Source organism: Fulmarus glacialis, unplaced genomic scaffold, assembly GCF_000690835.1.
Source record: "Fulmarus glacialis isolate BGI_N327 unplaced genomic scaffold, ASM69083v1 scaffold16585, whole genome shotgun sequence".
Classification (NCBI taxonomy): Eukaryota; Metazoa; Chordata; class Aves; order Procellariiformes; family Procellariidae; genus Fulmarus; species Fulmarus glacialis.
In genome coordinates, this window is record NW_009213830.1 from 28,900 (window position 1) to 46,899 (window position 18,000).

General features: G+C 41.6%; 1 protein-coding gene across 1 annotated transcript in view; it reads left to right on the forward strand.

Annotated features, from left to right (window-relative positions):
- Positions 1 to 249: 249 nt before the first annotated feature.
- Positions 250 to 18,000, forward strand: part of LOC104077202 (ETS-related transcription factor Elf-1-like) — a 39,463-nt gene continuing 21,712 nt past the window's right edge. Inside the window, 5 exon segments of the mRNA XM_009578347.1 lie at positions 250 to 321; positions 8,465 to 8,639; positions 16,284 to 16,391; positions 16,706 to 16,708; positions 16,981 to 17,145. Of these exon segments, the coding sequence (XP_009576642.1) occupies positions 250 to 321; positions 8,465 to 8,639; positions 16,284 to 16,391; positions 16,706 to 16,708; positions 16,981 to 17,145 (523 nt within the window).

Here is an 18,000-nt window from a genome sequence, read left to right on the forward strand (position 1 = left end):
TCCCTCCACAGTGATAAAGGCTATCGAGGTGGGAAGAACAACTCAGGAAAGGATTTCCCTTGGTTTGTTTCGCTTTGAGAAGAGAAGAACCCGGGAACACCGATGATCTAAGAAATACGAACACTGATACTTGATTCATTTTGTGATCCTGCTTTTCTGCCCAGCTGGACCTCGGTGACGCCTTCCGTACTTTCACATTCGGGAACATTTTTCTTCGTATGTGGAGCTGAGATCTGGGAATGCGTTATTATGGCAGCAGTTGTACAGCAGAATGAGCTTGTGTTTGAATTTGCCAGTAACGTCATGGAGGATGAGCAGCAGGTATGGGACGGTGTAAGAAACCATATTCGTACAAGTTGGTGCTAGGAATATTATGAAAACATGAGGAAAAAATGTGGTGTGGAACACAAAAAAACAAACATTGAGGTCATTATTGTTGCAGCAGATCTTTGTGCTGTTTCAAAAGCTTTCTGTTGCTTCCTGTAACTTGCATGGGCAGAACAGAAATTGGTTGAAATGTTGTAACTTCTGCAGTATTGCAGAGACATCCTTCTCCGAAAATGTTTTTCCTGTGTCGCTGATTTGTGCCTATAGAATCCATCCATTTGTGATACAGAGTTCCCCAAATTCTGGTTTTTGACAGTAGTTTTAACTTTCCTATAGTGATTAATTCTGGATAAAAGTAACGGTGACACTACAGTTGACTAGAAGAAGCAGTAGGTACCTACTCACTGCTTTCTACAGATTGGTTTCTAAATTGTGTTACTGTATGCCAGCTATTCAGAAATAAGCTTCAAAGTAATTTAAATTGGTTTCTTTCACACTGCAGGGAAAATATGTCTGTTTCTATCTGAGGAGGCTCTCAGTTAGGTGTTGATTATCTAAACCACATCCTGTGAGTCCTGAGGCTTCAGTGAAGGATTCCTATTGTAAAAATCAGGCTGCTCCTCTATAGGAGGTGGTTAATAGTACAGTTTTGTATTTATTAACAAGAAATCAGATGTCTGGTACTGTGGAAAGCCAGTTCTTAAAAGGCTGAGCAATGCCACGACAAACTGTTCGTCTTTTTGTGAATGTGAAAAGCATTTATCCTGCTCTCTTTCAAAAATACTTTTGGCTTTACAATCTTGTCTCTGGGTTTTCTGTATGGCCTAATATCTGGCTGGGTCAGTGGCCTGTTTCTGCTGTCAGAGTCATGCGATCATTTCAATGAACTGAGTGTTGTCTGTCTAAAGTGCTAACTCAGTTTTGGGTGGAACTAGTAATGTAACTTCCTTCCCTGTATTTTTCCAGAGCTTGTGGTAGCCTGGGGATTTAGATATGGGAATTGCACAAACATAGTTGAAAACGAGCCTTATTTATTACCTCTGTTTGTTGTTCGTTGCTGGCTTTACTTTACAAGCCAATGGGAGAGGGGAGAATTGAGATGGGGAGGGCTACTTCAGTGTGTTTTCTGGAAGGGGTAATACAAGCAAACGTGGTTTTGTTCTGTTTAGCTATGCATTCTGCCTCTTGCAATTTCTTCAGATGCTCACCTGAAAAACTTCTAAAATGCTGAAGAGCACTCAACAGGGCAGTAAACCTCCCTAAACAGAGCTTTCTCCAGCTCCAGAACAAACTCAACCTTGGCATTTATCTCATAACCCCAATACATTCTACTCCAGATGAAGCTTAAGGAAAGAAGGCATCCTGTAGCATACCCTAAAGGTGATGAAATCAAAGTTGCAAAAGGCCAGAGAGAGAGTGCATAGCAGAAGGTCCATTGCTGCAAACAGTTGGATGGAAGCTCCTGTTAAATCACTGGGTTACCTTAGGTCAGATACCAAAGATGTAGGTAGCCAGCTAGCTGGGTGCATGAAGGTAGATCTTAAATACTCAGTTGCAGAAAAGGAGTCCTGCATAGGGAAAAAGCAAGATTTAGCTCGGACAAGGATTTATAGTACAACATTAACCCAAAAAGATTGCTTATTGCTTATACCTGGTTGATCTGCTGCTTACAACATAGGAGCTTTTGCTATTGCTACTCCTGAAGTTTTTAAATTCTGGACAGATTAGTTGTATTTCGGGATGGATAACACAATTTGTGTACTTTGCAAAAATTTTAGCTCTGGAAGTGCTCTGTGTTGGTCAAAAGCATTTTTTGAGCTTCATCAGTATACCAAAGGTGACATTTATACACAGATGTCATTTAACTCATCTTTGGATAATTATTTTTGCAATGCCCCCAAAAGCTGCCATTGCAAGAACTTTGGTACTTTTCTTCTTGTCAAAGCTTTGCCTGGAGCCCTGTTGTGCCAAGAGCTGTCAGGACATGGAACAGCTGTGGGTAGAGGTTCAGGGTCTAGTTGGCAGCTACGCTCAGTGTTTCAGGGAAGTCATAATTCATGGCTATTTTTTAAATTTTTTTTTTTTAAGTCTTGGTTAAACAACCATAAATTATGAACAGTCCATTTGCAAATGTAAGCATTCAGCTAGTGGCAGATGCCAATGGGAGGGGCTCGATCACGTGACCCCATGTGAATGGGAAAGGCGCTCTCTTATCAGCACTATCCTTTTCGGTTTAGAAAAAAATGAATTTTTTTTTTTTCCTTGGAGGGTTCATTTATATATGCATTGTGCATGTATGGTGAGGAAGAAATAGGATTAAAATATCCTTGTGATTTTGAGAAGGGAACAAGTGGCTTGCACTAATGCTACTGATAACCTGTCTGGCTGCTGCTACATGTCAGAGATCCTGGTTAAATAGAGGGTTTGCTCCGCCCCCTTCTTTTTTTTTTTCTTTTGAGAGAGAGACTGCGCACGTAAAACTGGGCAGGAGCTCCTACAAGGTTTGGATGAGTCAGTGCCGCTACCTAAAACTGCTTTTCTTCGTGTCTGCAGCTTCTCCTCTCAATGTCTTTTCATTTAGTCCTTCGTTAACTTACAGTTAATGTGATATTTGATCAGGACATTCTTAATTTTAAAAGCTGAGTAAAAGCAGCCACAGAGGCTGGATCCATACTGGGGAGTTTTAAACGGTGCCAGGGACATGGTGACTCATCTCAACCGTTAAATTGCTAGCATGGTCCCCAGCATGACTGCTCTGTGCCGACAGGTGCTCTCTCAAGTGGCTCTGACACATGTAATAACCTGTGCCTGAAGACACCTTCTGTATCTCTGAGGGATGTTTCTGTCTTCCCTTCTTCTGAGGAAGAGGGGTTTAAGCCCTTAGGTTGGGCCGTGACTTCTGCACCATCTTCTCATGCCTTGGTTTCCTCTTCCATGTTCCCTGGTGTTGCCATGGGCTTTCTGAAACATCAAGTCACCTGGTCAAGGCCAAGGTCTACATTTTTTGGCTATTTCCAGCTCCTGCAGGAAGTCCCCCCCTTACCACTTGTTTTATGAGGACTTTAAGGAAATGATTGTGAGATCCATAATGAGGTTGTCTCCCCAGGAAAGCAAGCCGCATTTATCTGCTTCCAGCATCCCTCTGTGAAGTTTGGTAATTTCTCAGGTGCTGGCCATGGGAATGCCTTTAAAGTCAAGAGGCTGCCTCTGCTCTTGGCACAGGAACCTTCAGCAAGAGAAAACTGAAGCCCATTTTCTAGTCACTAAGGTCACTTTGCTTAGTTTTGTTTAGGTTTTTTTAAAAAAATAAATGGCCAACTGTATTGCAAGTCTGAATTCTGTTGCTCTGTTAAAAAGCCAGGTTTTTTTCCCCTGAGGTTTCTTTCTCTTTTTTTTTTTTTCCCCATGTGGCTTTTCCCTGCTCCTATCTATTGCATGCCTTTCTTCCCACCCATCACTCACTTGCACGAAATTTATTCCACACCAGTTAGAAGCTAGTCACCATATTCCTGGGGCAAGTTTTCTTCCTTAGAGGACTTGTAGTATCAGAAGACAGTACCTCCAGGGCAGAAGAAATCCTCTTCCTTATATTCCATTTCCATAACCAGTTGGTGACAGCTGATGAGAAAATTCTCAGAGAAAAAAAAGAAACACCTTGTCAGCATGTCAAACACCCAGGAAGGATTTGAGAGCATGAAGGAAGATTGCTGCTTTTGGCTCCCAGAGGAGGGCAGGGTTCAGTTTTCAGGGGGTCATGGAGCATGACCGATGCTTTCAGTGACCTGCTCATGGGACCTTCGGTGGACTTCAGCATCTGTCTGAAGCTTTGCACTCCTCCGAATTGTTAAAGGTTGGTCTACAGGACAGGTTTGTAGACAGTGAGGAATTTGGTGTCTAAGACTTGGGCAGATTTCAGCAGTAGCTCAACTCCTTTATGTGTCCAGCAGACATGGAAGATGTGTCGAAGGCAAGCCAAAGCTTTGCCAGAGCTAGGGTGTCATATTTTAACTATGTTTTGCATGAGAAAGATGAAGCAGCAGAAGTAGGCAAAAGGAAGAAATACACAAATTGTTCTTCTATGGGTTTACGTATTGACTTCTTGAAAATCATTGCTGACACTTTAATTTGGGACTGTTTTTTTAATTTTGGGATACTTTGTACTCTTCCTTTTTGTTAGTGCATGTAGAACCACCTTTGTATTAGAAATAAATTATTTTGTGATCTTGCTATTAGAGAGGTAATTTAATTTGTCTTAATTGAATCACTACCTTCTAGTCCTTAGTTTAATGTTTTCCCCATGTGTAATTCTCATTACACACTAGCATCAAAGGGAGCCGTAGTAAACACGGGCTCTTCTGCAGTTCTAAATGTGTACAGAGGTATTTCTGTGTCATACAATAGCAGAGCTACAGGAAGCTTTAGCTTGGCTCTCATTTGGGATTCAGGCGCTTTCAATGATATTAAGAACATTATAGAAGTACTGAGGTGAGATTTTACCTCTCAACAGTCATATAAACATCAGTATACATTAGTAATAGTTTTTAAAACCGAATGAAATGCTTGTTAATGAAATCATAACCAATTGCAAATATTGTACAAACAAGTGACGACGGTTTCCGCAAAAATGCATTTCAAATTAGATCTGTTTGCAATTGCGTGAATGCTTTTCTCTCTGAAAGCTATTATATATTTGTTCCAGCCTTTCCTTTTCACATTCGTGGCAGGAAGGAAAATCCATACATTGTACCTCCATAAGGTATGAGTTGGAAGCAGGTGTAACAATGGTTTTAAAATAAAAGGCCGCAAGAAGTGATACTTACTCTGACTCTTCCAGTTCAAAACTGTTATTAATTTAAAGAAAACCACATTGAAAGTGTCTTACCACGAGTGAATGCTTTTCTGTTCGTCTCTTATCTTTCGGAAGCGTAGTGTGTCAGCAAGCTCCTTGGACGGTCCGGCGTCAAGTTCAAACGACAGGGTATTCCCCTGCCGTGGGGGTTTCTCTGCCTCGAGACAGACACAGTGACCGTGTCAGAGTATGTGTATGATGGTTGTTTCTAGACATGGTTAAAATACAGTTTAACCTTGCAGAGCAAATCACATCTGATCATACGGATCAACCAACTGCTGCTGAAGTGCGTGGCAGCAGCACTACTCGGTACCACGGGAAACATTTCAGTCAGCGGTGAAGTGTGTTTCAGTAACACATGGATGCTTGGGCTTTTGTAATTAGGTTTCACAGCAGAGTGACGAGTAGGGTGTAATATAAATAGGGCTTTGAGAAACTGAGCTGAAAACGTGTGACAATCAGTTGGTTTTATCTGTGTTTCATTTATTATTCTGAAACAGTTTTTTATGACTTGTTCCCAAGAATAACAGCAGTGCTGGAGGTGGTTTTACCTCTCGGAGGCCAAGTCAGTGGACATGAACGTCAGTCATTAGAGAAGGATGCTGCTGAGCCAGAGTCATTTTTTTATCCAGAAGAAGCTAATGTGAGGCTTATTCTAAGCACAGGCAACTCGATATGTTGCTGCAGACACTGCAGCTATCGAGCTGGTGCAATGGCGGAAGCAGGGAGGAAGGAGCGCCTCGCTTCAAAGACGTGGCGGGAAGGCAGCTGGCCATTAGCCGATGAGCGTGTAGGAGTCGGACATCTACATCAGAAATAGGCACCCCAAAGCCTCCACCCTTTTCTAGTCAATGGAGAGGAATAGGTGTTTTTAGGGCATGATTCATCCTATCGTAGCACAGGAGCCTAAAACTGGGCAGGGAAATCGTGCCCTAGAAATACCCATTTCTCTCTGTTGGCTCTGAAGGAAACCTGGGGTTACTACCTCAAGTCCAAGCGTTTGCACCACAGCTGTCTGAAGTTAGGTGAGATCTGCTTTGCCCCTAGTGTCTATGAGCTAGAGCAGGATGAGAAGACTGAAATTGTCTTACTTGCTTCTTCCCTACCTAAAATCCATAGTTTTTACCTGCTCAGGAAAATACTGAACAGGTACTTGCAAAGCTTGCAGGTGACAGGAGCCTTAGTGGAGTGTCATGTGTAATTCTCTTTTTTTTTTTTTTTTTTTTTTAAATGTAGTTACATATATGGGCATACAATATACGTAACTTCATCCCAAAAGTTATATACAGTGGCATATTACTGAAATTGGGGTGCTTAAACTATTTTTGTAGCATGAATTTTATCTTGGTAATGAGGCTGCAACAGACCATCTTCCTTCTGGTTTCTGGAACATATTGTTGAAAATAAAACCTTTTTTAATGCACACAGTATTTTATTTTTCTTCTCTCTTTACAGAGCTTTATCTTTTTTACTGATTTGGCTTTTATTTAATCAAATCTCTTTGTTTACTCTTGCCTGGAAGCAAATAGGATCTGGGATGTTAGGATACGTAAACAAACAGGATGCGGAATGTGAACACGATGCTTTCTGAGGAACAGCAGAGACCTCTTGGCCGCCAGTGGTTCCCGGTTTCTCAGCCCAAGCAAGATGTAGCCTCGGAGAGAGGTGGCCACAAAGGTGTGGGGTAGAAGCTGTCCCATTGCTTGACTCTATCCCAGCCAAAACCAGCACAGCCTGTGATCTGGCAACGTGATTGCACGAGAGGGCTTTAACTGGTCTGCCCTTTGTTCATTTTTATTGATCTGATATCGTGTTACTCTATTTTGAAGCTTACGTTTGGTAGAGTAGGTAGGTTATTTGTGGGTTTTTTTGCATTTGGTTTTGTTGTTGTTGGTTTTTTTTGTTTGTTTCGCAGACTGTCCATGAGAGAAGCCCATGGAAATAATACTTTTGTTTCTTAGTTCTTCCTTTTTTCCTGATTGCCCTTTACCACAGTTGTTGCTCAGACATGTTTTACAAAACACAGAGCAATTTAAAGTAGTAATTACTGCCTTTTAAAACTTCTAACTGCACTTTCTACTTTCAGTACTTGCGTTCCAGACTCTTCCTTAGGAGAGGCTTACTCCCATACCTGTTGTCTGCGTGGAGCCAATAGCTCTGATACCATTTTCCATTGGTGGCTGTGTGCATAGTGGCAAGATTGTGAGACATGAGCAATCCCTAAGCAAGCTCATAATCATATGGTTGTTTTTTTTTTCTTTTGTGGTTAAATAAAAAAACCTGCTTGATCTGTACATATCTGTGCTCTTCTGAGGAGGGTAAGACAAAATGTACATATACTGGTTTTCTCAGAAACATGTTTTAGCAACTTTTTGGTTTGTTTTCTTGTTTTTAAGCTTGCCACATTCATAATGTGATTTATTTTTATAGTGAGAGAGCCTTAGAGTTACACTAGACTTTCTTTGAGCCTGCTCTGCTATCATCAGCTATGACTTTCTTCCTGCAAATGACATTTCAAAAGACTCGCTTTGGAAAATACTGTGTCTGTAGTAAACGGTATTTTCAGAAAACCTCTTCCTATTGAATGGTTGCCTTTTCAGAGAGCGTGCATCTTATTATTATTACTGGTCAGCTTGATTTCTGTTTTCCCAGCTGCCTCTTTTCTTCTGTATCTGATGCAAAATAACTATTGAGTCAGAATATGTCTGAAAGCAGACTTAGGAAGGAAAGCGGGGGGAGTAATGTCAAGTGACTAAACCCATAAGAATTAGAGAGGGAAAGTATTACGGCATGTGTATCAAGCACTCCCTGTTACACCCCTTGCTCTTGTGGCAAGAGTCCCTTAAAACAGGGGTCTTCAACTAGTGTCTCGTGGGAATCTTGGTGCCTGTGAAAGCTTCATCCAGTCCTGACAGCCACAGCTTGACGGGAAGTGCAAAAGATTAAGGTGCTTTCAGCAAGTTGCTTGCCTAGTATTATTGCCAGCAAAGTTTAGCATTTACTGTGCAGCTCTCCTCTGCAGCTTTTATGCTGCAAAATAGTGTCATGGGAGTCTGGTATTACATGCTAGCCAATATATTAGATACTACAGTGATATTCAGCCTCTGGCCCATAGTGGGACACTGCTGCTGCTTGGTTTTATGTGCTAAAAATCATCTCTTTTTTTGGTACTCCCTCCTGTCGGTCTAATATTCAAGTCATGTAGTATAGGTCTCTTGAAGTATTAATCAGTAAGTGGTTAGACTGGATGTACTCTAACTACTAATTTTCTTTCTTCCACCCCCCCAGCTTGGTGATCCATCTATTTTCCCTGCTGTCATCGTGGAGCATGTTCCTAGCGCAGACCTCCTCCACAACTACTCTGGCTTAACCTGCGTGGATGAACCTAGTGACATGATCACTGAGAGCTCCTTGGACGTCGCAGAAGAGCAGATCATAGAAGATGATGATATCACCCTCACAGGTTGGCAATAAAAACATTTCTGTGCCACGTTTTTGCACGAAGATGGCTGTGGCTAATGGTGGAAAAAGCTTAATGGCAGAAACCAGCAGGAGACAAAATTATAGTAGCTGAATGCTGTTAATTCTGTACAAGACACAGAGAAAATTACATTAATACCGTTAGCAGGTGGCTTGCAATCCCAGCTGCACAGCTGATAATGGTGAAGAGTTTCATCCATCAACAGAGATTAAGACAGAGTCCTGCTCGGAGTACCAACAAGATTTTTCTTTGCTCTTCATATGATTTGTTTGTTCTTATTTAATGGTTGGTACATACCAAAGTAAACGTACATACCAAAAAGCAGGAATATGCAGCTCGAGTAGATGTACTGCTTTTAGCTTCCTGAGGGTATACATTTAGCCATAAAATGTGCACGTTAGTGTGACTTACTGGTGTAAGTATGCTCAGCATAGTATGCGTTTTGGATCTCTAATAATGATTAACGTCTAAAATACAGATGTTCTGTGTAAATTCTGTTAGAAAAGGTAGCCCCAAAGAGAAAACAATTCTCAAGAGGAAAGCTCAAAAACATGTCACATTTTTTAAAAAACAACCCCTTACCGAATGCACGCATTTGAAGCATTTTTGCAGAACAAGTCTGAAAGGTGGGGTAGACACTTCACAGAGTGAGGATCTGTTTCTCTGTCTCCTTTCAGCCGTTAGGTTCCACACCTGGACTGTCTCCAGGGCTGGAGACAGCTTGCTGGTTTCAGTCATGCTTTTGACATTATTTCCAAAGGCATACTCTGATACAATCTTTTAGCACCAAAAGCAAAACAAAAACTCAACAAAACTTGACATGAGGAACAGTTCACAGAGTAAATTGACATGAGCTGTTCTCAGTAAATGGTTTTATGTGATAAATATGGCTCCTTTTTTTTTTTCTTAGTAGCGAATTATCTGTGAACAGACTGTGACCGTACAAATAAGTTAGCTGATTATTCAAGAAGGTTTTACATACTTAAACATTATTTCAAGTTGAGACCTCTTGCCAACTATTCACTTGCTATGCATGTTGATTATTCACACTGCAACTGGCAATTCCTCAGTGTGTTACTTAAGCACCACTTAATGTGGCTGGGTGAATTTTTCATAGTGGATCATTTTTATGAATCCATATTCACTGTAACACATTGTGTGTGAATTTTTACTTGCATGAGTAATTGTGAAACTCCACTTTTGTGAATGCTCTTGTTAACATTTTTTTTTTTGCTGGTCACATGAGAAGGGTTTGCAAATTGCTGCCAGAGACTGAAAATATGTAATCCTTGTAACCGATGGGCTCCAAGGGTTTCTGGGATACTTTGGAGGCAGACAAGTACGGTATTGTTCCCATCATCCATTGTAGTTCAAGCAATCTGGTTTTCTTTAAAGGCAAAGTCCTTAGAAAACTGGAGCTGCCACTTTGCAGAGATTATTGTTGTGAAGGAGACATTAACTAATTATCTGTTCCACACTCTCCGTCCTGCTAGCTATTGTGCGTGCTGTGGGTTTCCTTGGAAAGGAAAGTGCCGGTTTTGCAGTGCTGGCTGAGCCCTGGCCAGGCAGGGGCCAGTGCCGCTGCTGAAAGCTCCTGCTCAGGACGCAAGGCAGGCAGCACTGGCAGCTCAGCCCCCGGTTTCTGGCAGGGAGCCATCCTGCCTGACTCAAGTGGGACAGAATTTGGGGGCCCTGGGGTGCGAAGGCACCCAGCAGGAGGTAAGCAGAGGACATTGGGGAAGGAGCCCCTGTCACCACCCTGCCCGCTGCAGGCCAGCATTGGCTGCGGCTGCAGCTGCCTGCTCGAACTGCAAGGCTGCCTTGGAAGAGACGCGGTTCAAGCACGGCTTGCCGTAGGCTGCCTCTGAAATGGGGCTAATCGTAACTGAAATTTCCCACCTACTCTATTTTTCAGCTGCTTTTTTTTTCCTCCCTTCTTTGAAGTTCCCATCTTGATTTTTTTCATGGGGTATGTTTGGTCGCAACAGTGAAATGCGTTGTTTTGCTCTTTGAAGTTTGTACCAGTCTTCTCAGTCACTTCCATGTTACGCCTTTGAGAAAGGATCATACGTTATAAAGACTGTACTAATTCCACGTTAAAATATTCATAAGACTGAAGTTCACAGGAAAACGAAACTGAAACCACCATCATTTGTGACTAAACATTACAGAGAAATGGCTGCTTAATATGCAGGATTTGTTTTTTTTTAAGTTACCAGTTTTTCAGTACTGTTTTATGACTCTGTCATGTGTTAAGCTTCTCTTTTCTCCTAAACTAGCAGAAATTAGCAGTAGGTCTCCTGAAACTGAAGCAATTAGTTTTTAGGGACTTGATGATCTTAAAGGTCTTTTCCAACCTAAACGAATCTATGATTCTATGATGGATGCTGGTAGGTTTTTCCATGTATAGGATGTAGCTTCAGCTCTTGCACATCGGTGATTACTTACCTGTAGTATAAATTTTAACCTGCAGAAAATTAAGAACAGCATCTGTTTCGTGTAAAACCCTGATGAAAGATGGCTAACAACCAGCTTTTTAGTTACATTAATGCTCACACTTTTAATTTTTTTATAATGAATAGGCAGACTTGTCTTATCACCCTCCTCTTTAAAAGTACTTTTCCCTGGAAAAACTGTGATGGCAATTTATGTAGTCAGTTTGTTGCCAGTATTATGGGACTTTAGATGATTAACCGTCATGTAGTAAAGGGTGGTTAAGAAAATAAATTGGAGCATTTGGCTTTGAATTAAGTTTTATCTCTAAAGGGAATATTGAATTGGTTTTTTTTTTCCCTCTGAAAAATACAGGGGATAATGTTTTGTGCAGAACAAATTCTAGGTCAACTGGTCAGATGGTACAATTTGCTACACTTATTTACCTTCTTAATGTGACTAATTATGGTTATAATATGCATAGGAAGGAGGAACTAATTGGATTATGTAACTTCCTGAAAACTTTTTTTAAAAATTTGTTTGGTTTTTTTTTTTTTAAACTTTGCCATGGCTGGCCAATTTAATTTAGAAAAATAACAGTTAATCAAACTCTGCCATTTTGCGACTCACCTGTTTTGGTGTTGTTTTGATGGGATCAGGGAAGCAGCTGCACTGAGATGGTTTATGGAGATGAGGGAGGAGGGACAGAAAATTTGCACTTAGATGCCCTGTGCCCTAGCCTGAATTGGGAGCATGGAAGTGCGCATTTTCATAGATCGATAATGGTACTTAATAACGAGTTCAGAAATTATTTTACAGCATTTTGAAGTTCAGTAGCATTTGGCTTGTACATTTGGTGAAGCTCTAGTGTTCGTGGCACAAGCCAAGCCAGTCAGGTAGGAGAATGACGGCAAAGAGATGTTAGGTGCTGCAGTCCTGCACAAACTCAGCGGGTTCGGTGATCATTTATGATGCTACAGAGAAATCCAAAGTAGTTAGGTGGAAACTGAACTTCATAGTGTTAATCCATGAGGATTTTGAGTTGACGAGATGCCAGTTGTAAAAAAAAAAAAACAACAGGTATAGTTTCAGTTACTTTGTAAAGAAATTATTCACTGTTGCACAAAGCATCTGTTGAAAAACACTGAGGGTTTTTTCATATAGCTTCCCAATTTTTTACAAATTTTAAAACTTTATTTAAAGAAGAAAATGAAGGGTGATGCATGGGTCTCCTGAAATACCTGTGATCTTAAACTCAGTTTCCCAGTGTCGGTTAACAGTCTGCAGTCCCTGTTTTTGTCTATAGTAAAACCAGCACTGAATTTAAACACAGCTGTGACTAGTACAGCCCTTATCTTGGCCTGGACAAGGACTCCTGTTGTCCACTCTCTGGAGCTGCTGGCCACTGGGGAAGCAACAGGAGTGGGACGGGGTTGCTGAGAGGGGTGTAAAGCTTTCCAAAAAAAGACGCTAGGCAGGAGTAGGGATGAGGTGGGGAGCTTCCAGCGTGAGGCATAGTTTCCTTCTCCGCCAGGTGAGAAGAGCAGAAGGCCATGTTTGGGCAGGCCTCACGCTAACGGCGAGCGCTGATTCATAGCGAACCTGGATTCGCAGTAACTGGGTTGTAATTAGCAGGCAGATAGAGAGGCTTACATTTGTGGCTTGCTCAGATAAACAAGAACTTGTAGAGTACCCTGGGAAAAAAATGAAGTTACTTTTGGGTGTGGTGTCCCCCCCCTTTTTTTCTTCTCCCCCCTTTGTTTTTCCTTTTTTCTGCCTCCCCCTTTTCCTTTTCCATTTTTCTTTCCCTCTTTTTTCCTTTTTTCCTTCCCTCTTTTTCCTTTTTTCCATTTTTCTTTCCCTCTTTTTTCTTTTTTCCCCTCTTGTTTTCCTTTTCTTTTTTTTTTTGAAGTTTCTGCCCGTTTAAGATAACATTTGAAATCTGATGCTTCTCAGAAATGACCTCCCCCACCACTATTCTTTCAGCTCTGACTTTGGCAAAATGTAACATATAAGCTATTTCATCCTAATTCTTGAATTTGTGACTGTATCGTAACTGCCAGTGATTGGAATACCTTTTTGCAACATTAAGAGAAAAACTAAAATGACAGACACCAACTTGCCTCTGGTAGTTGAGTTGGTTATCTCCAAGCACTGCCGCAAATTGAGTGATGCGAATTAGCATCTTGCTGCTAGAAGGACAGAGAGCTGGTGCTCCATCTCTTCTGTGCGGAACCCCACACATTGAGCTCTTGAGTTCTTGTAATACAACTTGCTAACCGAGCAAAACCCAAAAAACTTCTTTTGAGCCACTTTATAAAACTAAATTGTCTCACTGCATGATCAAAAAAGCGTTAAGCCTGGCTTGTGTTAAGTGGCAGGAGTTTGGATCATGAACCAGGGGCAGAGATGGGAGGAAGAACCACAGCCCTAGTTTTTTCAGTAACAGGGAAATATTAATTTGGCTTAAACCACCTTGAGCCTCTCATCTAAGAAGAGGCTTGAAGGGTGTTAGCAAGGGCCTTAATGTGGTTAAGAAACTTATTTTTGCCATTCTGTGTCTGTGGATAGACAGCTGGCACTCCTTACGTTTTTTATGAGCATCAAATTATATTAATTTCTATGTTTACCTTATTTATGACTGTTATAAGTTCCTTTCATTAGTCGTGGATATGGATGGTTGATTTTTGGCCACATGGTGTAACAGTGGTGTAAAGCTGGCAACCTCTGCCTCGCCTGCCATTACTGAGAGTGAAGAATTGACTCTGCTTCATCACCTCAGCATCTGAAAGCAAGCGGGAGGGTTTGCTCCTCGTACAGCTCTGGCCAGGGAAAAAGCAAACAGCGGCTGCTCCCTCCTCCCCGCCTGCAGCACTAAGAACCAGGGGGTACCACTGCTGGCTTTTAAATTGTATGTGGCAGCGTAAACCAGCCCTGCTCAATGGCTTTGGGATCGTGGCGGGTTACCTTCCCGTCCATTCAGACAATGTCAGAGCTGCTGACAGCTGTATTGGCAGCGGTATGTGCCTATATTTAGAGTGACATCCTTATTGTGGTCTTCATCGTGCTGGTAGATGGTATGGAAGGTTCCCATCCAGATAAAACTTGAAACCAGAAGCGATCAAGTCAGCACTGCCGGGCCAAGCACGGGCGTGCCTGCAGGCTGCATGGGCAGCACTTGGTTCAGTCTTCTCCTCAGCTGGCCGGGCATTCCCTAGAGATGCAGTTCGGCTCTTGGGGCTGAGATGCTCTGCAGCTGAGCTCCTGAGCCTGCAAGCTGCACAACAAAATTGTCAGTGGTTTGCTGCCCCGTCTCGCTCTATGGTATCCCAAGCCAGGGACCGTAGTCCATACTCACTCACTATCTCCCCTTGTCTCTTTTCACGCTGTTCACCTCCCCAACTCTGTGTTTCTCATTTCTTAAGCCTTTTTGGAGATGTCAGCCAGAAGGTATAGGTCCTGAACTGGCTGAATGTGCAAGATGATGTCGAGGGGGACCTGTAGACAACAGGGTGAGTTGCTGTGTGGTCAGGGGTTCCCAACACCCATCTCTACTTTAATGTGTGTTGGCGTGAGCCTCTGACGCTTGAGGCATGGTAGGACTAAGGTCAAGAAAAAATCCAGAAGGTAAGGAGGCATCTGAGCTCCCTGTGCTGCCTGGGTGGAGGAGGCAGGGCTGATGCGTGAATGTCTGTGTTCATCTTTGCCCTCTCTTAATGATACGATTGCTGAAGCTGTAAGCGTTTGGGGTGAAACTGTTCGGGTTTTTTTTTTTTGTTGGTCTTTTTTTAATTATGTGATTATTTAGTGCTAGTGAGCTGGGTGCTTTGTTGTTACGGTGGGTTTTTGGGGGGTTTTTTTTTTAAGTATAGAAATTCTGCTTTCTGGCATAAACCTCTTGCTTTTATGTGAAGGAGAAATGTTCCAAGGTCATTGCATTGTGTTTTATGGTGCATTTTTGCTTGCTCTGTCAGTCTGTCTGTCTTTTTTTTTTTTTTTGTGACTGCTCCACCCAAAATTCCTCACAGGGAGAGAGGGCGTGAAGCTGACTCATTACCAGACTGAGAAAGTAACTGAGGTTCATTGGTGTCCTAGGCAGGGGAATACTAATGCAGACCTTTGTACCACTCTGATAGTTGCAAGCGAATTCCCCAACGTGGCTTCAAATTCGTGGCAAAGGATCAGGAAGCCTGGCCCATTCATTTCCATCCAACAAAGAGTAATTTCTGAAAGAATGTCTTAAACAGTTCAAAGGTTTATGGTACCAGCTACTGGAACTAACAACTAACTTGTTTGTCATGCTAGAATTACTTTGGAAAAAATTCCCTGGTAAGATACTCCTCCAGTCAAACCAATATTATCTTCTTGGACAGCTGTTACTTCTGCTTTAGGTGTCAGGAAAGAAACGATACTTTATCGGATTTTTTTGGTGTGTAGCTTCACATGACCTTAATTATTAATTAATGTTCAAGAGCTTTGGATGTGTCTAATGACCACCCTCATGAGACTGATGAGGGCTTGTCTAGTAGTCAAAATTTTTGAAAAGTTTGTCAACCCTCTGTATTGCTTTTCGTGTTTTATGTTTGCTTTCCAGTGTGTTCCTGGAACCTGTGTTGTTAGCCCTACGTATAATCCTCATGGATTTGAACGGTTTAGGATTCAGTTACACCTTTAGATCATGTGCTTTCTAACAGAAGTTGTGGAATATTTTCTTGTCTGTCCTCCAGGCTAAATGACAGGGTATTTTTGGTGAGCATCTCTTGATTACGGAATTCACTTCCTTTGGACCACCATAAGAAGAAATTAGCAATCCTTTTCTTTTTTTAAAGGATACTGTCTGGAATGTTGTTTGTGGTAGTAATATTTCTTAGGGTTCATGGGTGTTGTGTTTTACTGCAGGTGCTTGATCAGCAAAGGGAGGGGTTAGAAAGATGAGGCAGAAACAAAGGGTTTGTGTTTGGGTTTGTTGCTGGTGTTTTTTAATACATACAATCTGAAAAATGTAGCGTATTAAATAAATGACATGATTGCAGTGTGCATTTTCTTCCCAGATAACCTGTTACTACTCATCTAGTAGAAGACCATGGTTACCACTTCTTTTTTCCCTAGAAATGAAATAGGAATAAATATCATGTTAAGTTTTAAGTCCAGTTTGTAGCTTGTTAAGAATTAGTTATTTTCTCTTGCTTTTAGTTGAAGCATCTTGTCATAATGGAGATGAAACAATGGAAACAATTGAGGCTGCTGAAGCACTTCTCAATATGGACTCCCCTGGTCCTATGTTGGATGAAAAAAGAATAAGTAAGTTTTTAATGAAATCAAATCCAGTCTGTATTTGCCTTGTTTATTTATGAAATGAGGAGGGATTCAGTGCAGCATGGTTGCGTGGAAGGGGTAAAATGATTTTGCTTCCAGGTAGACTTTATGTACGTAGTTTGGATATCAGAAATCCAGTGGTGTATGCAGTGAAAGATTTCATTGCCATGCCAGAGTTGAACATTGACATATAGGGAAAGGAATGAAGCAAGGTTGTTTAGACTGCTGTGTTTTGTTTGGCTATTAGAGGATGAGTGTTTATGTTGCCAAGGTAAAAGAATATACACTAACATGTGCAGATTGTCTTAAATATGAATAAAAATGTGTGATCACCAAATAATAGTGCTTTTTTGGGGAGTGCGTTATGTCATTAAATTGTGCTATTTTAATACTGCTTCTGCTTGTGTAAAATGTTGTGGGTGGATATATTCCATTATGAACTGTTTTTCTCTCCCATTAAGGCCTTAAGTATCATAGTTTTATTTCATTCTATGTTTAAACATTTGCTGTAAAAAGTAGCTTTTAAAAGTCCTGTGGCTGTGTGAAAATATTCCTATTGTCCCTTTCCCTTAAGCAACTATGTTTGGCACAACTGAAGATGACGATATGGTGGCTCCTATTACACACGTGTCAGTCACGCTTGATGGGATCCCCGAGGTAGTGGAAGTTCACCAAGCCCCAGACCCTTACGCTGAATCACCAGAGACTCCAGAATTTGAGCAACCAAAGAAGAAAAAAGGTAAGATGCTATTGGAGAACAGCGGCATGGAGTGGGAGAGCAGTGGGTACCCCTGTGGGTGTCTGGAACCATTCTGGGTGTCAGGTCAAAATAACTGAGTGGGCTTAGCTAGAAATACAGAGAAAGCGTTTTCTTACTGGGTAGTGCGAGCACAGATACTGGTGCTTAGATACCAGTGATGTTGGAGAGGTAGCAATGATGGCTTATACCACAGGAAACATGGATCTCTGCTTGTTCCTATTTATAGTTTCTTCTTCAGAGCAGAATTGTAATACAAGCTATAGAGCTTTTGTTACCATGAATGCTGAAGTACCTTAATTAGTTCCTATTTAGCTTCAAATAAAGATACTTGATCTGTTCAGAATATAGGATGAGAATGGGGAGGGTTTTTTTTGCTTTTCTTGAATATGAACGGTTTAAATTTTTTTTTTCTAAATAGCTGCATGCTATAGTAGGCATTAGTTCCATTTGCAGTAGATGACATTTACACAGTGTCCACTGAGTGATGTTCCATTGGAGTCGGTGCTGTGCTAAAGAGTGATGAAGTTACGTGGTGTTAGTTAGACCTTTTGTCAGACTTTCCTGTTTTCCTGCCCTGCTTCAGCATGGACCCTGTCAGAGGTCCTGAAGCTGATGTCTGCAGTGGAGGAGAGTCATGGAGTGCAGGCAGATGTAAGGTGCTGTTTGCAATGAATTAAAAAAAGAAAAAGAAAAAGAAAACAAGAGAGCCATGTTTCTGGAACTAATCCTAGGGCTGAACCAGTGCATTAGGACTTGGACAGGTTCCCCTGTGGAAAAAAAGCCTTCCAGAACAGGACTTCTGCTACCCAGCCGTACTCCTGCTGAATGAAGGTG